Source organism: Rhamphochromis sp. 'chilingali' (genome assembly GCF_963969265.1).
Source record: "Rhamphochromis sp. 'chilingali' genome assembly, chromosome: 1".
Classification (NCBI taxonomy): Eukaryota; Metazoa; Chordata; class Actinopteri; order Cichliformes; family Cichlidae; genus Rhamphochromis; species Rhamphochromis sp. 'chilingali'.
The window spans coordinates 36,474,645-36,498,378 of record NC_137929.1 but is presented as its reverse complement, the minus strand read 5'-3'; the positions used below and the strand labels follow the sequence as shown (position 1 = coordinate 36,498,378).

The 23,734-nt window shown below is 40.7% G+C and overlaps 1 protein-coding gene across 1 annotated transcript in view; it reads right to left on the bottom strand.

Moving 5' to 3' along the window:
• Nucleotides 1–23,734, bottom strand: part of poln (polymerase (DNA directed) nu) — an 86,617-nt gene that overhangs the window by 38,662 nt on the left and 24,221 nt on the right. The window contains exons 14-19 of the mRNA XM_080895627.1: nucleotides 23,218–23,301; nucleotides 22,965–23,060; nucleotides 21,017–21,073; nucleotides 20,533–20,589; nucleotides 18,097–18,162; nucleotides 2,385–2,442 (exon numbers count right to left, since the gene is read on the bottom strand). Of these exons, the coding sequence (XP_080751753.1) occupies nucleotides 2,385–2,442; nucleotides 18,097–18,162; nucleotides 20,533–20,589; nucleotides 21,017–21,073; nucleotides 22,965–23,060; nucleotides 23,218–23,301 (418 nt within the window). The remainder of the gene's footprint in view (nucleotides 1–2,384; nucleotides 2,443–18,096; nucleotides 18,163–20,532; nucleotides 20,590–21,016; nucleotides 21,074–22,964; nucleotides 23,061–23,217; nucleotides 23,302–23,734) is intronic.

Genomic DNA, 23,734 nt, shown 5'->3' with positions numbered 1-23,734 from the left:
AGTCTAAGTGCCTTTTGTTTAGATAAACTGCTGGACTTCCAGACCAGCAGGTTTAGGGAAGTTATTTATGGGGTCACACTCTGACCCCCCCCACACACACACACACACACACACTTACACAACGCACAGGCAAGGTACTCAATGTTTGTATGTCGACGTCATATGTTAATGAACCTATGTATATTCATGTAACCTCAATAAAAGAGCGGTGTTACGGGGGAGCAGACGAGAGCAACTGGGGTCAAGCAAAGGAACGGCGTTTGTCCGGTTCTCTCCCGTGCACGAGAAACATGAAGAACTTTGCCTACTTCGTGTCTTGCTTGCTGTGTAATTATATTGTCTTCAACGTTCCAGCGAATAGGTTCAAGCTACAAACCTATCAGACTGTGTTTAGTCTGTTCTTTCCCATTCCATGCAAGGCCACCTGGGTTGGCTGGAAGACTGTTATACACTGACACTCATCCCCCCTCCCTTTCCAAACGCCTTCAACGCTTATTCCCTTCCGATGCTGACGGTGGATCAAGGAGACCAGCGCACGCAGGCCCGGATGTACTGTCTAAATCGGCTGTCTCTCACGCTTTACCCACCCCTGTTGCTTGTCATGTGTCTCTTTGGTGTATTAAGAGTTTTTTCATGTGCTATGTGCAGAGGTGTTTTTTTCTGTTCTCAAACTGATCTCCCTGTTGGAGCTCAGTCTGGGGGGAGTTATTTTTTTCTCCTTATCTTTCCTCGTGTGGTGCATTTTCCATTGTTATACCTCTCTGACCTGTCTTCCCCATGTGATGTTTTGCGTAATGTATGTATGGTCTGATGGTAAGATGGCGCCGCCATTGCGTGCAATAGGTCGGCAGCCTTATGAAATTTCCCCTTGTAGAACTAATAAAGGTATATCAATTCAAAATTCAATCCAATTCAAGTTTGCCATCATAGCCAAATTCTGTCATAGAGTAATTTTCCTGTAGAGTTGTCAAAAAACTTTCATGTAAACTGAAGACTCCTGCTGTTTTCATGCTGGCAGTTTGAAAGTATTTACCAAATATTATAGTGTGCAGCAAGGGAAAATCACAGTAATTAAAGCTTGGAGAAAGCCTGACAAGAACACTTACTGGAAAAATAATCAGGTCTAAAACTGCCAAGTGGATGCTTGTGTTCATATGGATCATGAAAGCAACACCACATGCAGAACGGAGATAGACTGGTTTTCTGTGTATGATACACTATACAAACCCAAGTTTGTATTTTAGTAATAAATGCAACCTTAATAATGCATCCAGAGATGTTTTAATGAAAATGCGCTCTAAGAAGGAAAAATATTTCACATTCTGGTATGTTCATTTGAGGATCTTGGTACTATGTGCAGAATTACACAAACACCCATCATTGGCATGAATGTCATGTTACGTTTGGGTTTTTAATGACTTCTTGGAAGTGCTCTTTTCCCAGGGTGGAATGATTGCACAGCATACAACTTTAATGACTTGGTGCACAAGTTTGAATTTATTTAGATTTTCTCTAATTCCCACAGGGTCAAAGGTATACCTTCAAGCTACAGCTACAACCCAAACACCTTCTGGAGAAAAGTTTTATGTGAGATGTGAAAAATATCCAATCAGAATCAAGCCAGAAGCTTGTTGATGGCTACCAAAAGTGTCTGGTGGGCGTGGAGAGGATATTTAATGAGGTGTCCGTGTAGAATGTATGCATAAATTTGAGCTTGTATATATTCTTTTCACCCTATGCGGCTATCTGAAAATCCAAAATAAATTTAAACTTGTGCACCCAACTCTTTTTAAAAGTCATTTAAGTTGTATCTGGTACTATCGTTCCACCCTGGAAAAGAGCAGTTCAAAGAAATCATTAAAAACCCCAATTTACCGCGACATTCATGCCCACGATGAATGGATGTAAACTTCTGAGCTGTACGTCCATAAAACTGATTATTATTATAATTAAATGCAACAAACTGCATTTTTAATTATCCACAGGCTGAAATCAGAAGTGTGCTACAGCTGCAGTCCTGAACTAACAAGCAAAACAAGAAGAGGCTACAGCAGGGGGGTAGTACACAAACATGTAGGAAACACATTTGACACAGTTTGGTAAGAAGGCCTTTGCTGCTGCTGCTTTATCGTCCTTTGGGGTTTTTTTTTTTTAACTTGTTCCAGCTTATTCTGCATGCTCCAAAGGAGGTCCTCCTCACTCTCTAACATACACTTGCACTGCACTTCCAATGCATCATTGTCACTCTCTGAGGTGTGTGGGAGGGTTTTTTGCTCTCTCTCTCTATTATAATAAGTAAGTGTGTGTGTGTGTGTGTGTGTGTGTGTGTGTGTGTGTGTGTGTGTGTGTGTGTGTGTGTGTGTGTGTGTGTGTGTGTGGCATACCTTGGATGTACTGCTTCCTGGTGATTTGAAGTGGCTGCCTTGGCAGGGCCTGGAAGTTCTAGTTTAGGAGAAGACATATTATGTAAGTCAGATGGAGTTAACTCTAGACCTGTAACAGTGTCTCATTATTCCGGGTCTCCCTGTTCCTCTAAGTTATTCTCTGAAGAACCCTGAATAAGATGATCTAACTATACCTATGAAGGAAAGGTCAGAGTGCACAGTACATCTACAGACACTTGGAGCATGCTTATTAAAGCTACAAAGAAGACACAAGGTAGACAAGTAGTGTCTTTAGTCTGCAGTACTTTTGATGTTATGTGTTTTTATGGAGTATGTCAGAAATCCTCCTTTCAAAGTGTTTAAAGGAAGAGTAAAAAGAGTCCAAATCAAAGTAGCAGACTTCCAAAAAGATTCCCAGACTTTTAGTTTCAAGTTTAGATTGAGCTACTATGAAATTGGATCCTACATTTTCCACAAAGCTAACTGGGAGCATATTTTGTTAGGTTATATTTTGCCAGTTATACTTTCCAACTGGTAATGGTTTGATTTTGGCTTTGATTTAATTGTTGTTTTTATGCTTTAGTGTTCCAGTTTTCTGCCATGTTTGCCATGAGTCGTCTTTGTCTGCATGTAGTATGTGTAATCTTGTAGGTTGTTTCTTGTTCTTGGTTTTACTTCCTGGTTGGTTGTCTTGATTAGCTTCACCTGTGTCTTGCTTGCCCCTAATTTAGACTCTTCTATTTGTCTTCAGTGTATAAACAGTCCTGCCTTATTCTTTGTCTTAATCTCGCTATCATTTGCGTCATCTGTTATGACTTTCCATGTTTATTACCTCTATGTGTTTTGAATTTTACAGCTTTTTGTTCATCTACAGTTACTTTTTCTGAACTGTGGGCATCAGTATGAATAATTCTTGCTTTTAGTTTTACTCTAAATTTTTGCTGTGTATTTGGGTCCTTGGGACTTTTTTTCTGTGACAAATGCTTGTTGTAAAAAAAATGTATAGCCTAGCTTGGTTTCTCAGATTTGGTTTCTCAGACTTCCAATATACCCACACCTTTAACGGATGCTGTACTTCAGGAAATTCATGGTTGCAGATGTCTTTATAGGGTTAGGGTTACATGTAGCTTCTCTGTTTGGCTTCTCAAACAAGTGTTACTTTTGCATCCAGTTGACACCGTGTTGTTAAAGACTAAGCCTGATATGTGTTCTGAATTTGGAGAGTGTAAAGTTATATGGATGTAAGGATTAATGTCACACTCACAATGATGTTAATGTGACTGGCTGACTGTTTTCATTAGCCCTCCAACTAAATGTTGACATTTTTTTGATGCTACAGTGGAGAAAAGTTGAGCAATTAACCTGATGAAGGTCAGATGGCCTGAGATGTTGTAATTTATTAAATAAACCAGTAACAAGCAAAGTGATGTCTGGAAGTTACATTTGATGACATTTCTAAAAACATTTGCACAATATTCATGTGCTGCATGTCCTGCTGTCTGGTTAATGTAGTGTTTAACCTTCTGGTCTCAATAGACGGGACAGCACGTACAAATCACAGGCTCGCTGACTTGTATCAAAAACGTGAACTTCAAACAACATAGCAGTTTTAATCCCAACATTGCAGTTATGTGGATTTTATTAACAGTTTGATTAATGTGAGTTCTGTGCCATAAAACAAGATTGAAGCCAACAAAATAGCCATGCTTATGCTAACTACACATCATTTTGTAAATGAAACACAAGCTTTTTAGAGATTTTATGATGTGAAAATTATAGCATTAAAATGTGTAAAACAATACATAACCAAAATCTGAATCATACTTACATGTTATATTTTAGATCATCTCAATATACATTTGGACTTTAGGTTTTTGCTTTACTTTAATACTGCATTTGCTAGCAATACTTGGTGCTGCTCTCCTAGATTGTGGAGTAGGATTAGGGGTTTGCACATATGATGACTTTGACCTCAGAGGGTTAAACCTAGATTTGCTTCCAGGACGCCTAACCTGCACCAACAAACCACAAAAAATTAAGCAACTTGTTGTAAATAACTAAAATATAAATTTGTAACTTTATGGTTGGGCAGGATGGAAAGCTGCACCAGGAGCCTGATATTCCAGTGAATGCAGGCGAGTCCTTGAGTGTCCTTGTCTTTCTCTGCACCACATCACACCACCTCATTTTTATTCCTATAATTCAATGACTTGCAGAAATCCTGCGCAGCATTTATATACTGCTGGCTGCTTTGTTTGGCTAAGATAACAAAAAAGCTGAACGCCAACTTGACTCACCTGCCAACACTACAGAAGTTTTCAGAGACACATTTTAAAAGAGGAAGAGCCTGATTATCACTGGGCTCTTAGCCCACCCTGCATCCGCCCACTGAGTAACATAAGACACTGTCAATACACACACACACATACACGCAAAATTACACAGATAGAGGAGGGTTTTTTTAGCCTGAAGAAGGATGAAACAGGACAGGATGATTTCCCCAGAATGCATACATATAGTTTAATGGAGGGAGTAGAAAAGCAGGTTCAGACTCAGCACTTCCTTTTTAATCCCTGTTAATCCCACTGTACTCACCCTTTGAAATATACCTGCACAAACAGCACAGGGTCTGTGTGTGTGTGTGTGTGTGTGTGTGTGTGTGTGTGTGTGTGTGTGTGTGTGTGTGTGTGTACAAGTAGGGTGCTTGGATGTTAAAGGTTATTATCAAGGACGAGCAGGACTCATTGCACAGAAGCACACAAAAACATTCACACACAAGATAGGTTAACATGGAGAAGGAGGCACGCAAAGTAAAACACACACTAACTGAAGCAAACGCATGTTTCCGGTCATGGTCAGAGTCAGTGTTCGATTTGACCCTGTAATGAGCGTGTGCGAATGTTAAACACAGAGAAAAAGAAACTGCTGCCTGCTCATGCCACTAATTAATTATTTAGTAGAGGTAAGGAGAGAGATGGGGGGAGGACTGCAGTGCCAGAGAGTGGGCAGTGGAAAGAATACATTAGAAGCTGGGCAGACACCAGTGACGCACACACACACACACACACACACACACACACACACACACACACACACACACACACACACACACACACACGCTACGAGATACGTGACCTGGAGTGTGTATTCGTGTTGGAGTGAATGGGAAAAGGTGCAAGTAATTAGAAACATGTGTCTGCTATGTGGGTACATTGTCCTGATGTGACATGCAGTGTGTCAGGTATGACTGCTCAGCTTTCCCATCAGACACTATTGCATAGTACCGTGATGGCAGCATAAATCAACACACACACAAACACACAAACACACACACACACAATAAAAATTACAGAAACTAGTGGAGATGCTAGTTTTTTTTCTAAGGTGCACTTAGAGTTTTTCTTCATTTTTCTGTTAGTGCAACACCTCATAAAGACAGCAAACAGACAGAGAAGATTTCCATATGAATGTAAATGTAAAGGCTGCTTTTCTGCTTTATTCTGTCACTTTATTCTATGCTTTGAAGAGCTTTTCTAACATCAAACACACACAAATGCTCCAATGGATGCTTCGGGGATAATCTAGGGTTCAAAATCTTGCCCAAGGACACTTTAACAACCACAGTAGAGGAGTTAAAGATCAAAACGCCGCCCTTCTGACTGGTGGATGACTGGCTCTATCTCCTGAGCCACAGCCATCCTTGATAATTCGCACCTGTTGTGTCACATTTATCGATAACAGCTTTTCTCGCTGTTGTCATTTTGTCAAAAGAAATGCTGCTTTTTTTTTTTTTTACAATCAAATCGACTGGATGGTCTTGAAGAGCAAGTTAAACCTGAGCCTGTTAAAGAGGTGATAGAAAAACAGAAGAAAGCAAAGACAAAATAGAAAATCAAAGAGATAGAAAAGGCAGGAAAAAGAGCGGGGCGGAGATCAGGAGATAAAAGATAGATAAAAGAGAAAAAGACGAACAGAGACAGAGAGAATCAAAGAATTTCAGAGCCGAGGTGCAGGAAGGCTATAGTACATGCGTCACTGCAGCTGAAGAGAGCGCATGAATGAGAAATTGTAAAATATAAAAGAGTCCAGGTCAGCTTCGTCTGCTCACTGCTGACTGTACAGTTTGGCAGAGATCCTCAAACGTATTTATAGACAGTCACCTTCCCCAGCTCTGGTCAGTACATATCATCCATCAATACACACACACACTTACATGGTTTATGCACAGTTACGCTTGAAACACGTAACATAATCATAACGTATAAATAACAATGCACCTGTTATTAAACACAGATGCTGCAATTACCTAAGTACATTCATGTGTGCCAAAGAAATTGATTAAACATTTTACGACAGGATGAAGAAATGTTGCTTTGTATTTGACTTGATGGGAGAGCAACTCCCGCTGATGGCATCACCTAATGGAGAAAAGCTTTCACTGCATCTGGCTACTTAAATATAACTTAGAATGTGAATACAGACACACACCTGCTCTGCATGTGGTCTAAGTCATTATCGCCCTTACTGTGTCACGAGGGATGGAGATGCAGTTCATTAGCAGACGCTGTAGGAGTCAGACTGAGAGGGCGCGCTCTCGCACCTTCCTTCTGATGTATTCTGCCTTCAGATTGTTTATAATTCATAGCTGAAGCACAGGCGTGCAGCAGCACAGCCACAACAGGTATACAACAACAAGCTCATGTATGTACATTTAAATGCACAGACACACAAACACAGCGGAGACACATTAGCGTTGGCACAGGAAGGGCTGTGTTAAAAAGTGGCTGTGTCGGTTCCTTTCCTCATCACATCACTGTGTGTGAATTATACAGAACTGACACATACTACTGCTGCACACCTACAACACACACATGAAATATTCTGGTTTGTTGGTCTCACACACGCATATACACACTTGTAGGAAATAAATCTGTACTATCAACTCCCAAACAGACCAACACGCTTTGCTGTGTTTTCCCTCCTGGGCTCATTGACTATGATTGAGCCACTTAATCATACAGATGTTTGTATTTTTGAGTTGTCTTCCCACCACTGGCACTGTGCACAACATCATTTTTTATTCAACATTACAACCCAGACTTGGTATTCTTCACTTCCTCCTCATGTCTTAAGCTGGAATGGGTAAATGCGTATGAAGCTGAAAGTGGCCCCTATTGGTCCTTCACTGGAGTCTGCATGGATCCCTGAAGGGACCACACAATGACACTGGTAGCTAAAGCATCTGTCAGCACAGCTGAACTGTGTTATTAAACTATAATAAATATAATAATGATCGCTTAGTTAAACCTCTAAAAGTAAACAAACCAACGAGAGATTTTGACTATACCGTCCTACCACGATAGCCATGTTGATGATGTCATCAAGCTGTGCCTGTTTGCATGGCAGCAGCTGCAAGCATGGAGCTTCCAGGTGGGGAGGAGGAGGAGGTGCTCATAAAGAAGACCGGTGCGACGTCGGTCATATGGAGCTGGTTTGTGATTAAGCAGATGGATGTTGAGCAAAAAAATATCATCTGCAAATTATGCTGGGCGACAGTAAAGAATGGCCAAGAATCAATCCAAGTGATTTATTGAATCTAGACATTCAGGCCACACTTTTAGGAGTAGAACTGGTTCATACCAGAGTAAATTCAGTATTCACACAAAAAACCTGATCCGAATCATGTATGAGAAATCCTTTAAAGTGTCTTCTTATTGGTTAATTGGACCGTAACACCTAATTCTGGCTTCTGTAATTTCCCACTTTATTTTATCTTTAAATAAAATAGGTTCATAAAGACCTCTTGAGCTGGAATTACAGCTCTGTGTATGTTATACCATATATTCCTTTGTATCAGGTTAATGCAGTAATTTACAAGCATGTGATTTTTAAGTGATCAGCTCAAAATGAAGTGATTTCGACTTCTATGAGTGGCCTGGCACTAACTACACACAGATTGTGGGTGCAAATTGAATGAGGGGTTCACTAAAAATTTTGCCCTGCACTTCCATGCACGTAAATCTGGCCCACAGCGAGCCAGAGTGCGAGTCTCAGAGGAGCGGTGCCTTGTTAAACAGATGGGGACGACTGAATCACGCTCGTGTGGGGCAATTTAATCACACAGTGGCGATGTCATGAATCACTGCAGAACACGCGCACACATTAAAATACGCAGGCGTGTTTGTGCGCACACATGCCTGCTACGTGCGAGCACAAACATGCTGAGACACAGTGACACTGCAACAAATACACATTCACCAGAATCCATCTGCTCAACATGAGGAGAAAAGCAAACTCCTAAAAATAAGACCCATCCACTGGATACTGAGGTGATGGACAGAGGGGTAAATAAAGTTTATTTCTCTTAGACTGCAAGTTTACAAGTAAAATCATGTGAAGCCATGCTACTCTCCCAGTCTGTTCTAATTTCCAGGCGTTTACTGGCGTTGCTGGAATCTCCAAATTTTCTTTTTTCCTTGATGTCTCAGTCATTTTTACAGTGCTGTTTTTCAAAATGTAGGATCAACGATGAGGTGTCTTAATGGCTGTGTGAGGCAGGCAGGAATGGAGCCAAAATGCAAGACTCACTGAGATGAAATCTAAACTCAAGAAACTAAAAATCGGAAAATACTAGAAACTAAACTTAACAGACAGACTGGCAGAACACAAACATTGAGGGAGATCACGCAGACATTAAATACACAAGACAAAAAGGGAACAGACCACAGGTGGGAACACAGCTGAACATAGTCTAAGTAACGAGACAGGGAACCAAAACAGAACCTGCTGAACACAGGAGACTATCAAAGTAAAACAGTACAACACATTTAGAGGAAGACTGACTAAATACAGGGAACAGAGGGAGCGAGACACACACAGATTATTTATGCTTATACCTTGGGCTTCTGCCAATCCTAGATTCTCTGATACTGGCCTAGTGAGAGCTGGTCATTCTTGCTAATAAACCGTAAGTAGGATTACAGAAGACAGAACAAGGGTGAGAGAGCGAGAGACAGGACTTACCAGACAGGACAGGCCACACAGAAACATGAGCGGGAAACAGACAAATTAACATGGAGACAAGACCGACTTCAAAGAGAGCTACTGCTGCAGGATGCTAGACACAGGAGGAGCGGGAATGAGGACAGAAAGCCTAAGGCTAGATAACAAACCTGGGAATACAAACATAGATCAAAACTGTAACAATTAAACTCAGAATATTAAATAAACCAGAATCAAGTCTACAACAGAAAACACTGGTGTATTTTCACCTAGTTCACAACCTTTATCTGAACCAAACCAAACCACGATGAAGACAAAATAAATGAGCTAAAAAAGTTCAAAATGCAGCGCGCCTAACCAGAAAGTGAAAGGAGTCCCCAGGCTGACAGACTGCTGATTTATCCTGCCTCTGGTTGTTGTGTGAAGGCACTGATGGCAAAGGTTACTTAGTACATTATTCGGAGACATCAGTGGCATCAGACAGAATGGCAGTGCCTGACAGCCTGAGATGAGAGCACTGTTGGCAGTTCCCCTGATGATTGACAAGCTCCATAAAATTTGAGCACACACACGTACGTATGATGTCGATTAGAACATTTTAGGTGACTTCCTTCAGTTATCACATTCACAAGATTTTCAGAAAACTTGACCTCCGAGATCGAGGTCACTGAGACTCAAACTCGTCCAAGATTGTTGGTAGATACACCTACTATATCATGATCGTAATCCTACATCACGTTGTCCCAGTTATTGCTTTCACAAACTTGGGTGTTTATACCGTCTGCCTGCCCGGTGCGGTGACGGAAATGCACCGTCAGTCTTTTATGGAGTCAAAGTTTGATGATTTGCTGGTACCTCTTTTTGTTGGTTAACTAAATGCACAGACAGAGACAAAGACAAAGAAGAGGATGGGTTGCAATACTGCCTGCTATAATTTCAAGTTAAATAAAATAATAGAGGTGTGTAGTAGTATATGCAAAAAAAACGTATCCCTGCATGTTTGGCTTTGTGTTTCCAACCACTCTGGTGTCAGCAAAGAACATCACGCACACTTCAGTGAAGTGCTGGTTCAGCCTTGAGAGAGCTGCCTGTGCAAAACACTTAACGACTGAATGCAGAGCGGTCTTAAACAAAGGTTAAACTGCTTGACAAGCCCTGGAGGAAACTTAGTTGGCACTATGGGAACAGACACGGCTGCACAGTCTTAACACCAAATACACAACATCAATAATGCAGCTCTTTTCTAATGAATCATCAATCTCGACTGAGATAGACTGCATCATATAATTGTACCCGAGACACTGGATTGATTAGGTTATGATATGAGGAGGTAAATGTGCACAATCTGTTAGGGGGCGAAAAAAAAGTAATGTTATCTTTAAAATTTAAGAAACCGTTACTTTGAAGCCTCTGAGCAAACAACAGGGAAAAAAATAGAAAATGGAAGCAGAACAGAGTGTTTACATCTTTCTTTTGCCCTGGATCTGCATGAGTAAGTGAGCATGTTTGATGCATTTGTGGGTGCCACGAGTGTATAAATTTTAAAAACCCATAAAAGGCTTTGAAAAAGAAGAGGGGACACAAAAGGATAGCTGATACAGTGCAGAGTAGATTCAATCAGAACTATGGTTTCCTCTCTTAGAGCTGAAACCAGCAAGACCAAGGGTAAGGGAGGGGATGGAGGCGGTGGGATTTGTCTTCTTTGGTTTCACCATGTTAAAAATTATTAATATAAGGGGACGAGTACATGCGGGAAAGAGCGTTAGACAGAAGCAAAGCAAGAACAAGAAAGAGAAAGACGTGGATAGAAGAGCCACTTGGAGACTATAAATGACAAAGAAAACATACTTAAACAACAAGGGAGCAGGAAGAAGGGGACCAGGAGAGTCATAACAAATGAGAGAAGGAAAGACATGGCACAGACACGGGAGAAGCACTGAGGCTCAAACATATTTTTGCTTTCAGCAGATAAAAACAGACGAGCCAACTTGTCTCTCCAGCAAGACTCACTTCTCGCTGCGCTTTAAACTCAGCACCAGTTTCATAGCTGTCCTGCTTTCATTCAGGCGCCCCTTTGTTACTGCAGACAGCCTTCACTGTGATTGAACCCACAACAGATGAAAGCGAAACCCCCTCTGCAACGCTCCTCATTTGAATATGTGCGTGTATGTGTGTGCAGAGCGGAGAGTGGCAGAGCAACGTCTTTTTCTACCTTAAACACCAACTACAAGCTGAACCTTTTTCCACTAAAAGCAGTGGGATGTGACGTGTTAATGATCACTGAGCGAGTCTTCAATTAACGCCCAGCACATTCTGCTCTCCAGTATGATGAGAATAATAATGAGCTGACTTAAATTATGCCAGAATAAGTTTGACTCTGGAGGGTTGAAGTTTCTTCCTTCTTGCTCTCTGATGGAGAAAGATTCTTATTTCAAACCTAGCAGCACAATTTATCACCATGCTCTGCTACAGACTACCTGACATTTTAAGAAAGATGAAAAAGATATTTTATATCAACTCATATCTGCACCTATTTGTATGTGTAACATCAAATAGGGTTACCCAGACTATTTAGATCTGCATTGCTAGAGGAACTAGTATAAGATAGTTGATCTCAACCATCAGCGTGACGTGTACACAGGCACTGGGAGCAGGTGAGAGCAATTCTGGAGAGGTGGAGGTATACTCTGGAGAGAAGAGGAAATCAGCAAGAAATGAGACAGAATACATGTATGAATGAGAAGGAGACGATTGGAAAGGTGAAGACGCAAGGAGTAAAGGTACTGAAGATGGATGAGCTTAAATACCTGGGGTCTACCATCGAAAGAAAGAGGGACGGCTCAGGCTGAACAGTTTGGAGACAAAGAGAAGCAGGGCGGAGATGGTTTGGACATGTGCAGAGGAGGGATAGTTGATATATTGGGCAAAGGATGTTGAAGATAGAGCTTCCAGACAACAAGAAAACCACAGAGTGGATTCATGGATGTAGGAGGACATGTAGAGGGGGATGCTAGGGATGGAGTAAGATGGAGGCAGATGATATGCTGTGACGACACCTAAAGGGAGTCGCTGAAAAAATACGTGCAAAATTACCATAATATACTGATATTTCCTATTTGAACTGCGCTGTTATTGTATTACTCAAAGATTGGCGTATATCTTGCTATAAGCTTCTGTGATTGGGTCAAACCATAAACAGTATAAAAGATGGCGGTAGCCATTGTTACTTCACCATGAGTTTCTGAAGCCTTGAGCTGAGTCTTTTTATCACTGTAGCTTAGGAACAGCTTTACTAATGTGTGCTCCAGTGGAAACTGTGTTTTCGCTTAAAAAAAAGTACCACTGGTATATCAAAACTGCAAACTGTGAAATTTCTGACATTTAGAATGACCCATGAAGTCATCACAAAAGCGTTTACAGAGGTCGGGGCAGAGGGCCATGTTCTCATACTCTTCTACAAGAGAGAACATTTGTTTGTAACCACAGGTATTGCCCCCTGGTACTGATCAGAGAGGAATACCAGCACTTCCATGTTGGCTGTATCCATCTTTTACACCCTTTAGTGGTCAAAGTGAATTATTTTATGATGTTGTGGATAATTTTGCACTCTAGGAGGAAGTGCCCACCGTCCACCATCCATGACTGTTAGATGAGTATCGCTAGTGTCTGTCAGGCTTTTAGTGTCACGGACCCGGTTCCGGGGACTCGGGGTTCGTGAACAGTGTGGACCTTTATTGTTATTAGTGTATTGGATGTATGTTTGCTGCACTGTGTTCTTGTGTTCAATGCTGGTGTGTGTATGTGTGTGAGGCTGGAGGATGAAGGACAGCCACCTGCAGGCCTGATGGGTGTGGCCCTGCCAGCTGCTGGTCACGCCTAGCTTACCACACACCTGCTTCTGATCAGGAGCTACTTAACAGAGCGATGGAGCTTCCTCCGGCGCAGGATCCTTGAGTTAGACTCCATGTCAGTGTTTGTAGTGCTGGTCAGTGTATGCCTGCTGGAGTTGGTGCCATAACGGCTGTGTCTGTGTTTTTTCCTCAGGAGAGTGGAACACAGGACTGCAAGACACACGGGGTGTGTGAAGGCACAGGGGCAGAGAGCACGGGATACCAGCACTTGGGAGAAGACACGTCACGGGAGTCGAGGGAGCACTTTTGGAGATTCAATGTGTGGTGTACATTTACCTCACTGTAAATAAACCCACTGTTCATTTCATTAAGTCCAGCGTTTGGGTCCTTTCTCCAACATCCCCCACGGTCTGCCCCCCAGACCGTGACATTTAGAGCCACAGTGTTGGATTCAGGATGATGGTTATAGAAAAAAAACAGGCGAGCACACTATCTTTTTTGTAACATTAATAAACATTAAAACATATACTAAAACAATTCACGCTTCAGATGTAACCTTCTAGTATTCTGAGGGAAAAGCATGGCATAACAATTCCTTGGGCATTTTTAGCATGTACTAGCTGTGGCAATAAGAGTTTGGAAGCAAACATGGCAAAAAAAAACCTAGGACAACATGAAGCAAAGGCCACTATGACCTCTATTTCTGTAGCAATAGAAATAGGAAAACAAGAGTAAATATACATGGCATGTACTTTAATCATTTGGTCATTAAACTTCCACATAACATGGGCACATCCATATTGCCTTGTATTATTTATTGTTGGGAACAAATTACTATCACAGTACAATAAAATCACTAAAGACCACACTGGCGCACAGCACAAACCACAAGCATTCACACGCTTAATAAGATGCTCAACCAAATCCCACATCTGAGTAACAGCAGGAACAGAGCAGTGATAAACCACAGCCGCCCACAGTCACATATATCATTTAGTAGCAGCACAATCAATTCAATGTGTAGCTCACATCGCTCACAATTTGCCCGGTGAGATTAGAAAAGTTCAGTGTCTTTGAGGCTTGGAGAGGATCTAACAGGAGAAGAACCAGCGGAGCCTGACAGCTGAGTATTGTTGAAATGAGCTATCGACCTCCCCATACCGAGACAGAAGTCGAAGTACTTTTTTGCAGTTGTCTGTTTTATAATATTATTTATTACAGGTATTTTGATTTATATTTATTATTTCATTGTCATAGCGTCAAGTTTATTTTCGCTCCCACAATTCGATCATATGCAGCCTTCAAATTGGCTTTTATAATGAACCACTGAAACTGATGATGTGACTTTTCAAATGCTTTTCAACAGTACATAGAAATGCTGCTAAATTAATCAAAGAAAGCCATCAGCACAGCTTCTCAGTAGAGCAGGGCGATATGACCAAAAATATTTATCACGATATACATTTGAAAATTTGCGATAACGATATAACTGACGATATAATTGACACTAGACAAAGTACTTTACAACTCCACAACTTTATTAGTGCAAAAGAACCCCATCAATGTATTTTCACTTAAACAAGCAGCTGTTTTTTATGTGCATTAAAGCTACATAAAAATGTAACAGTGTAAATGCAAATTCCTTACTGGCAGTTTAACCAAAAGGCATTTCCAGTGGGAATTGGCCAACATGTCCTCAGCATAACCATGTATAATATCCACAAAACTTAAAAAGAGGTTATACACACAATACGGTAATTTTATGTTGAAGCACAGTACGTATCACTCTGCAAGGCTCCTGCCTACGATGGCCGTAACACTCCGACAATCCATCAAGTGGTGCGGGTTCGTAGCTTAGCAAAATCGTACTAAAACATTTGACAGATTTTCGAGCGCCGTGTACATACAATCGTTTCGAGGTCAGTAAACACAACCAGAATTCATACATAAAGCACACGGGATTATAAGGTAAGGGGAACTGTCGATTTTCAGAGAAATCAAAGGGTTGATTTAAAGTGTGCCGTATTTTCCAAAAGACACGGTAATAACAACAGCCCACTAGCATGCTCTACCAAAAATAGTGCTTTGTTGTGTATCTGACGGACGAAAGCCAAACCAGCTCTGGTTCATCCGTTTCATTCAATGATCCTCGTTCGCCCTTCTCATTCTTCGTCGCCGCCATGCTTTTTCCGCCACGTGCGTATGAAAACAAAAGCACTGCGCATGCGCATTTTACCCATATTCTATCGCGATATTTAATTTTCTTATCGTTGCCCAACATTATACCGGTATTACCGTGAACGGTATGATATGGCCCAGCCCTACTTCTCAGGCTTACAGAAATAAAGCTTTACAATTACAGAAAAAGCACTGAGTGCATTTGGCTCAAACTATTAAACAGAGGGTGTTTACCTTCACTGTTAATACTGATAGTGTGTGTGTTATTTCAAAATGCCACCTTAATGTACCTGTACTTACAAATATAAAGAATCAATTCAATAAAAAAAACTGTATCAAAGAGTACTGGGCGACAACTATAATTTTCTGAGTTTTTTCTTCATTAATCTATGACCTCAGCACCATCTGTGTGCAATCTTACAAAGGACTGGGTATCCCTTTACTTTTGTACCAATTACATTGTAATTGGATAATTGCCTAAAACGCTAGGCTTTAGTTTTTTTTAGCGAGGTTACCACAGGCTTTGAAACTGAACAAAACAGTGGTGTGAAAAGGTGTTTGCTCTCTTCCTGAATTCCTGGTGTTTTGCATATTTATCACACTTACATGTTTTAGATCATCAAAAAATGTTAATATTACACAAAGACAACTTGAAAAATAAAAAAATGCTGTTTTTAAATGGTGATTGCATTGATTAAGAGAGAAAAGTTATCCAAACCCACCTGGTACTGTGTGAAAAACTAATTTGTGCCTCTTGTTAAATCGTGAATTAACTGTGATTAACCACTTTTTTTTTTTTTTGGAAAGATGGGTTCACTTTCACTAAACACACTCAGGCCTGAATACTGGCAGACCTGCTGAATCGAGAAATCACTTAAAGAGAAGCTGTCTGACAAAGTGAAGCAGGCTAAAAGAGCTCAAAAAGCAACACATCACACCATGATCTAGAGAAACACTTGAGAAACAAAGTCACTGACATCTATCAGTATGGAAAGGGTTACAAAACCATTTCAAAGGCTTTGAGACTCCAGTGAACACACATGGAGAAAACTTGGAACAGTGGTGAAGTTTCCCAGGGGTGTCCGGCCTCCAGAAATAACTCTAAGAGCACATCGATGACTCATCCGGGAGGCCACAAAAGAACCCAGAACAACATTAAAAAAACCAGAGGCTTCACGTGTCTCAGTAAAGGTCAGAGTTCATGATTCAGCAATAAGAAAGAGGCTGGGCAAAATGCTCTGTGGACTGACAGGACAAGTGAATTAGGCCAGGAAAACCACTGCATAATAATTTAAGTCAGTTTAAAAACATCAACAACACCAGTTTCTTTATTGAGATGTTACTGCTTACATTCGGAAAATCAACAATTTATATCTGTTTTCTACTTGATTGAGTCTACTGTCATTACACTTCACACACTCGGCATAAAGTATTTAACATTTTTTTGATTCAAACAACAAATCCAGATCCAGCACTTTTAACTTTCATTAGCTCTGACATCACCACAGAATGAATGCCAGTGCATTTTATGAAAAATCTGAATAATTAACGAACTCGCTGCAGTTTTCACACTTTGCAAAGTCATTCAGTGGACAGAATTTGCCCATTTCACGCATTGGTCCTGGCCCCTAGGCCTCATATTTGATTTACTAGTTACACAGACCACATTTCTAATATCTCTACCAAGAATATTATATTGCAAAGACAACTGAAGCCAACGACTGCCTGATAAAAAGGGGAGGTATATATAGCTTCTAACTAATTTTCATACCATAGAGGATAACAGTAAGAAAATGATAATTATCAACTCCGTCAAAAAAACGAATGTCTTCTTAGAATGAAGTCTTCCTCTTTGTGCCTCACCTGCTCTTTGCTCCAGGATGTATGAATATTTCAGCAGGACTATTTCTCTGACTCTGTAAAGCCATTCTAACTCAACATGCTCCCTATCAGCCAGGCGTCCAACACCCGCCCCTTTATTCACACTCATGTTTTAAACATTGAGCTGCTGTCTCTCAGCTACACCTCATAAAAAACTCTGCTCATAGAAACCTCCAGCTTGCTGTTACACAACAATCCCAAAACATCTGTTTCTATGAGAACTCAGCATTCACGACTGAGCATGTAATTACTATGCAGTCAGCTTCCTTAAGGAGTTTCTCTGACAAGGGAGAAAGCCAGAAAGAAATAGCCAATGAAAGCTTAGTTATAAAGAACACAAAAAGGAGAAGATTGTTAGGATCTTAGAAATCCACGAGCAGAAGATTTGTGTGTGTGTACAAATCTTTCGTGAGATTTTTCAAATATTATTTCTGTTTAAATACTTTAAGCAAAAAGCTCTGAAAAAGGCTTTCCTCACTCCATAAAAATGTAAAAATATTTTGTGCTGTAAGTCATTAAAATGCCAAATTTTAATTTCTCATAGATATAATCCAGCGTTTCTGTTTCTATTAATGCACATTGATGTGGTCTTTTAGGTATTCTATGCATGTGCCTTGAACTCTTAGAAAGAAACTTTCCCAATTCAGTGCGCTGAATTTTCCCAATTCAGAACCATGGATAGCTCCTCCAAGGATGCTTAATCCTGTTGCAGTGTTTTAACAGTCCAAGATGTATCAACTAATTCCAGTGCAATGAAGGCTGGGAGAGATGGGTAGGAATGCAAGGCAAGTTTGACTTACTGGGTGTTTTGCAGAGATTCTCCCAGTCACAACACTGGTCTGGTGCCACGTAGAGGAAATGTAGCTCTGACATGAAGAGACAAAGGGAGTCAAATATGAATTAAAAACAGGGAGAACCTGTAAATTTAACACATTATCACATGAACATTTCAGTCAGCTATGTTATCACTAATGTTTCCATATAGCCAAAAACAGCCTGAAAACAACAGCTGCGGTCTTGATTGCCCTGATCACTCTGATCCCGTGTTTGGACCCACACGCCTTCAACAGTGCCATGCCCAATCTGAACAAGCTGCTTGCAGAGTAGGGTGCCAGTTATGTTGCTGCAATAAGCAGGACAAAACATCAACAGCACCAACAAAAACAACACTATAGTGCTCAAGACTGCAGTGTAGTTATGTAACCCAAACATCTGCACACTGTCAAACCTATTAACCTAATAAATTAGACGACAAGATAATTACAGCATATAGTAGCTAAGGTCCCACGCAGCAGACCTTTGCTACTATTTCATGGTCTGTCTGTCTGTATGGCTTCTGTAGTATTCTTAGTTTTCCCCCATTCACTTTTAGTGATCTCCACTGCTTGTGCCTCATTGTTTGTCTGTCAGAATTTATTCACATTCACTCTCAAGGTTAGTTCCTCATGTGGCTTTTTTACTTCCCTCATTTCTTTACTCCTTATATCTACGTCTAATCCAACTCTGGCATCTGACTCTTTCAACTGTGGCTCCATTCTGACTCTTGCCTTCTTTTCGGATGTGGTGTTTTCTGGTTTTCCTAAATCTTTCTTTTTTATTGTAAGTGCGAATAAAACGTCATTCGATGTTGTGGTGTCAGCCACAGGGTCCACGTAGTTGTGACATTTTACACTTTACAAAAATCTATTTTATAAAACCACAAATACTCAAGTTATGACTGAGTAGAAATTTGTATACATTTGTTGTTGCCAGCTTTTTTCCAAAATGCCGCCAAATGAATCACGATGATCCGAAGCCAAAAAGCTTTGGAGAACACCAGGCAGACTCATTTGCACGGTTGAGTAAGCACAGATTGACAAACACAAGCTGCTGCTCCCATGCACGAGGCTTGAAAGAGGCCCATGTGGAGGGACAGTCAGGCACAGAGATACATCTCTCTTCTGCCAAATGAATACAGCAGTGGCAATAAAACAGACCAACAGCTTCGAGAGTCCAACTCAGACAACATGTTTCACTATTTCACTAATAAGTCAGCACAGCAGAGCTCATCCACACTTGTGATGACTCTGTTTCAGGAGCTGTGAAACCACATCTTGTCACAGCCTCAGAGAGATGGTGACATTCACACCGGCAGCTGAATTTAAAAGGTGAAGAGGAAAAACACGGGTTTGTCCAGCAGCATAAATTACTGTTCTAGTGCACTGACGCAGCAGCAAACTGTAAGCAAATGAAAACAAAAGCTGTGGGAGCTGCAGGAGTCCTTCTAGCCTGCAGCAACTTCTAAACCTTTGGTTTCACTCTCGAGTTTTTGTTGTTTCAGTCTCACAAAAAAGTCTAAAAAAATCCACATCAAGAAAAAAAGAGTGCCAGTGGACTGAGTACATTTACCTTTTATACATTTTGTAGAAAGTTTGTATTGCAAAAAGATGCATGTTCAATCATCCATCTAAGGAAATTCCAAAAAGTAACTTGGATGAGTCATGAAATGCTTCTCCCACTAAAAACGCTTTGACCCGTTGAAAACAAGCAACTTTTTTGGGATGTACTGCCAAAAATATTTGCTCGTCTGCCTTCATACACATATAAAATTGAGTCACTTCCCATTCCTAACCCATAAGGTTTTGCCTGTTGCAGATATAGCAGCTTCAACTCTTCTGGGAAGGCTTTCCACAAGGTTTAGGAGTGCTTACGGGAATTTTTGACTGTTCTTGCAGGAAGACATTGGTGAAATAAGGCCTGGATGCAGCTGCTCGGCCATGGAAATCCGTTCCATGAAGCTCTCTGTGCACTGTTTTTGAGCTAATCTGAAGGCCATATGAAGCTTAGAGGTCTGTAAGACTCTGCAGAACGTTGGTCACGTCTGAGCAAAATGTGCCTCAGCACAGGGCTGATCCCTGGCCCTGTGATTTTATGTGGCCTAATGCTTTGTGACGGAGTTGCTGTCATTCCCAATGACTTCCACTTTGTTATAATACCACTAACAGCTGACTGTAGAATATTTAGTAGCTAGGAAATTTCAGGCCTGGAGTTGCACAGGTGGCATCATATCACTTAGGAATTCACTGAGCTCCTAGGAACAAACATTGTTTCACAAATGTTTGCAGAAGCAGTCTGCACGCCTGGGTGCTTGACTATATACACCTGTGGCCACGGACGTGATTGGAACACCTGAATTCAATGATTTGGATGTGACTGAATACTTTTAGCAAAATAGTGTATAAACAGAGTTGACTCACCTTGCTCATCATGCACGACAAAATCCCATCAATAAAAGTAGATTTGATTTTGCGAACCTGTGAACAACAATGCAATTATTTGTTACAATAAAACTTTATCTCTATACCTTATGTAACCCCCAAAAGGTAAAGCTAAACAATGATCATCTTAAAAAGAACAGATTTAATAACTTGGGAAGAAAACATCATAGTATAAAAGACAGATAAGGTCAAAACAACACACCCATTGGTTAGAGAAGTCCCACTTGTCTCATCTGGTAGTGGAACTGTATAATCATTATATAATGATCATATAATGATTTGTGATTTTGGCCAATGAACATAACCTGGATAATCCTTTCTGACTGACAAAAATTAAACTGATTTCTACAGAGCTCAACAGTGACCGCCTAGTTTTTTAGGGGCTCCTGCTCAAGAAGTGAATTTCCCATTCATTCATTTTTCATAATAATGATGATTCATAATAATAATGAACATGCCAGACCTGCCTGTAGTCCAGGATTATTTTTGGCAGAGGGTGCAGGTCCTGAAGCTGCAACAACTGCAACAAAAAGAAAGGAGACAAAGACTGAAAAGCTGCATTTTTGTGCCTTTCGTGTCAGGTACAAAAGAAAATCGATTGAAAGTCTTTATATTTTGCTTCTAGGACATGCACATGAACAAAATTTTCTGTAAAGCGGTTTTAATTAACAGGAATGCAGTACAGTGTATAAGTAGTCATATTATTTTGTGCTAAGTTTTGTTAGGGTTGGGGCAGGTTCCTCTGTGCTTTGTTATTTCAGATGCAGACTTCAGCTGGTCTGTGCTGCCCTACACGAGCTTGCTTCCACACCTCTTGTAAATCCCTTTATTGTGGCTGTGTTTTTTAAGGACAGGGTCTGGCTGTTGTTATGTGCCAGTTCATTATGTCCACAATTGTGGTATCTTGGCTCACTCAGTCTAGTGTTTGTTTCTCTGTTCCTGCCTCTAACCCTGTGTCTTTGTTTTTCTCCCAGTTTCCCTGCCTGAAGCATGTTGCCTGTTTTTGGAAAGTCAGCCAGTGTTCCCTTGACCGAAGCTTCTGTCACCCACACACCCAAATACTGCCAGTGGATTTCTCAGTCTTATCTGTGACTAGCCTGTCTGCCCACTCTCCACTGATACCCAGCTGCTCACCCCGGGCCTCCGACCTGCTCCCGAGCTCAGCCTCTCTGCACTCTCCAGTAATGCCTCAGCCTTTTCAAACCTTTTCAGTTGCTGCAACTCTCTAAATCAGTAGTCCATTCTTCCACAGTCTATCGCTGCTTTTATCACACTTGTAAATAAATCTTTACAAGACAGCTGTCTGTTCTCTGGGTATGAAAAGTGTAAAATCATGACATTGCTTAAATTTCGATTTTTCTTCAAAAAGATGATTGCATGTGAACAAGAAGGAACAATTTTATTTTGATGCAAACATGAATACAATAGCAGGAATGCAGTGTTATATTTACATCAAAGTGCAATATAAATGTTTTTTCACTAAAATTAACAAATAATTGTGATTAACAAATAATAATAATTACTATAAAATTGTCCACATTGATCTTTATTGGTGGTAATTTCAGATGTTTTTCTCTATTCACTGCTATGAATATGTTTGGGCACGCACTGTATTATAGTACAGTTTTCTTGGTGGGTATTCAAGAGTTAGGTCCTTTGATTTAAGAGCACAATTTCTTGTTTTCATGATTTGATATACAAATTTTAGAGTTAAGTGGTTTTGCCACATACCAAGTTGGTCAGACCTGAGTGCTTGTCAATCTTCTGCTCCTTAACAGTCTACATTCAATCCATTAGACTTTCTCTCCTGGGAGGGTTACATCATTTTCACCATTAAGTTAGCACACTACCACCAGGAGGCCAGATTAGGGCTACTATATATAACTAAGGAGCTTTTAATGACATAATGTATATATCACCTTCTTTTTAATTCTAAAGTCATACAAGAAGGAGGTACACGTATTAAAGCCCTAAAAGCTGGGAACAGATGAATTTTATAAGAGGGCTGTTACATATAAAACTATTTAAAAGATAGCAAAAGCTCAAATAGGCAGAAAATGTGGGTAAAATGAACCAAAGACTGACATGCAACAAAAGTCGGGCTAATAATCAGGAGGCTCGCTGCTTACGACGCTTTAGCCAATGAAACTATTCCGCGATTCGGTCGTCAGCTGTGATTGACTGCTAGTACAAAGGTGGACATAAAATCTGTCCAAGCAGCAGCTCATGTATATTTGTACAGAGATAGAGACGTGACTAAGAACAGTGACTGTGCACTGAAGTTTGAGGGGAAACATCTAAACATGAAAAAAATAAATCTTTGTCTCTAATCTAAAGACATTTTTGGATTCACAGAGAACTGAGGGTCAAACTGAAATATCTGTCTGTGTCTATACACGTGTGTGTCATACTGCAGCTTCGGATGTTGACTGCTGCTGTTTGCCGATGGTCTTGGGAAGCTTCTTGTTTTCGCAGCGCTCATGAAGACGCAGCTTCTCAAACAGAATCTACAAACATTGTAAATCCACAACATCCACAAAACATGAAGCAGACGCAAAGCGTAGAAGAATACAAACGTTTGCATATGCACGGTATACACACACACAGACACAGAAAAGCCATATACTGCACACAGTATCCAGATGTACACATGAAGGTACGTACTGTTCGTAGCTGAGTGTTGCTGGTCAACAGAAATATTTGTCCAGCTGCTCGGTGTGCTTCCTGCTCCAGTTGCTTCAGTTTAGTCTGACAGAGTTGGAAAGACAGACAAAATCACAGCAGAACGTGGCAGCACGGATCAGGTCAGCAAAGTTCACAGACCTCTAGAACAACATACTTTGGATAGACAAAAACAAAGCGGAGATGTTTGAACACCACGCTTGGTGAAAACCAACTGTCATGCACGGTGGTGGAGGGGCAGTCACTGAGTTCACCATGAACTCCTCTGTATACCAAATATTCTAGAGTCAAACGTGAGGCTATATGTGTGACAGATAACAGGAGAATGATCTCAAGCACAGCAGCAAAACTACAACAGAATGGCTGAAAAAGAAAAGAATCAAAGTGCTGTGATGGCCCCGTGCTGACATAATGAGTGGTTACTTCAAGTTATTGCTGCTAAAGATGGTTTTACAAATGACTAAATCTTAGAGGGTTACTTAGTTTCTTTTTGACATGA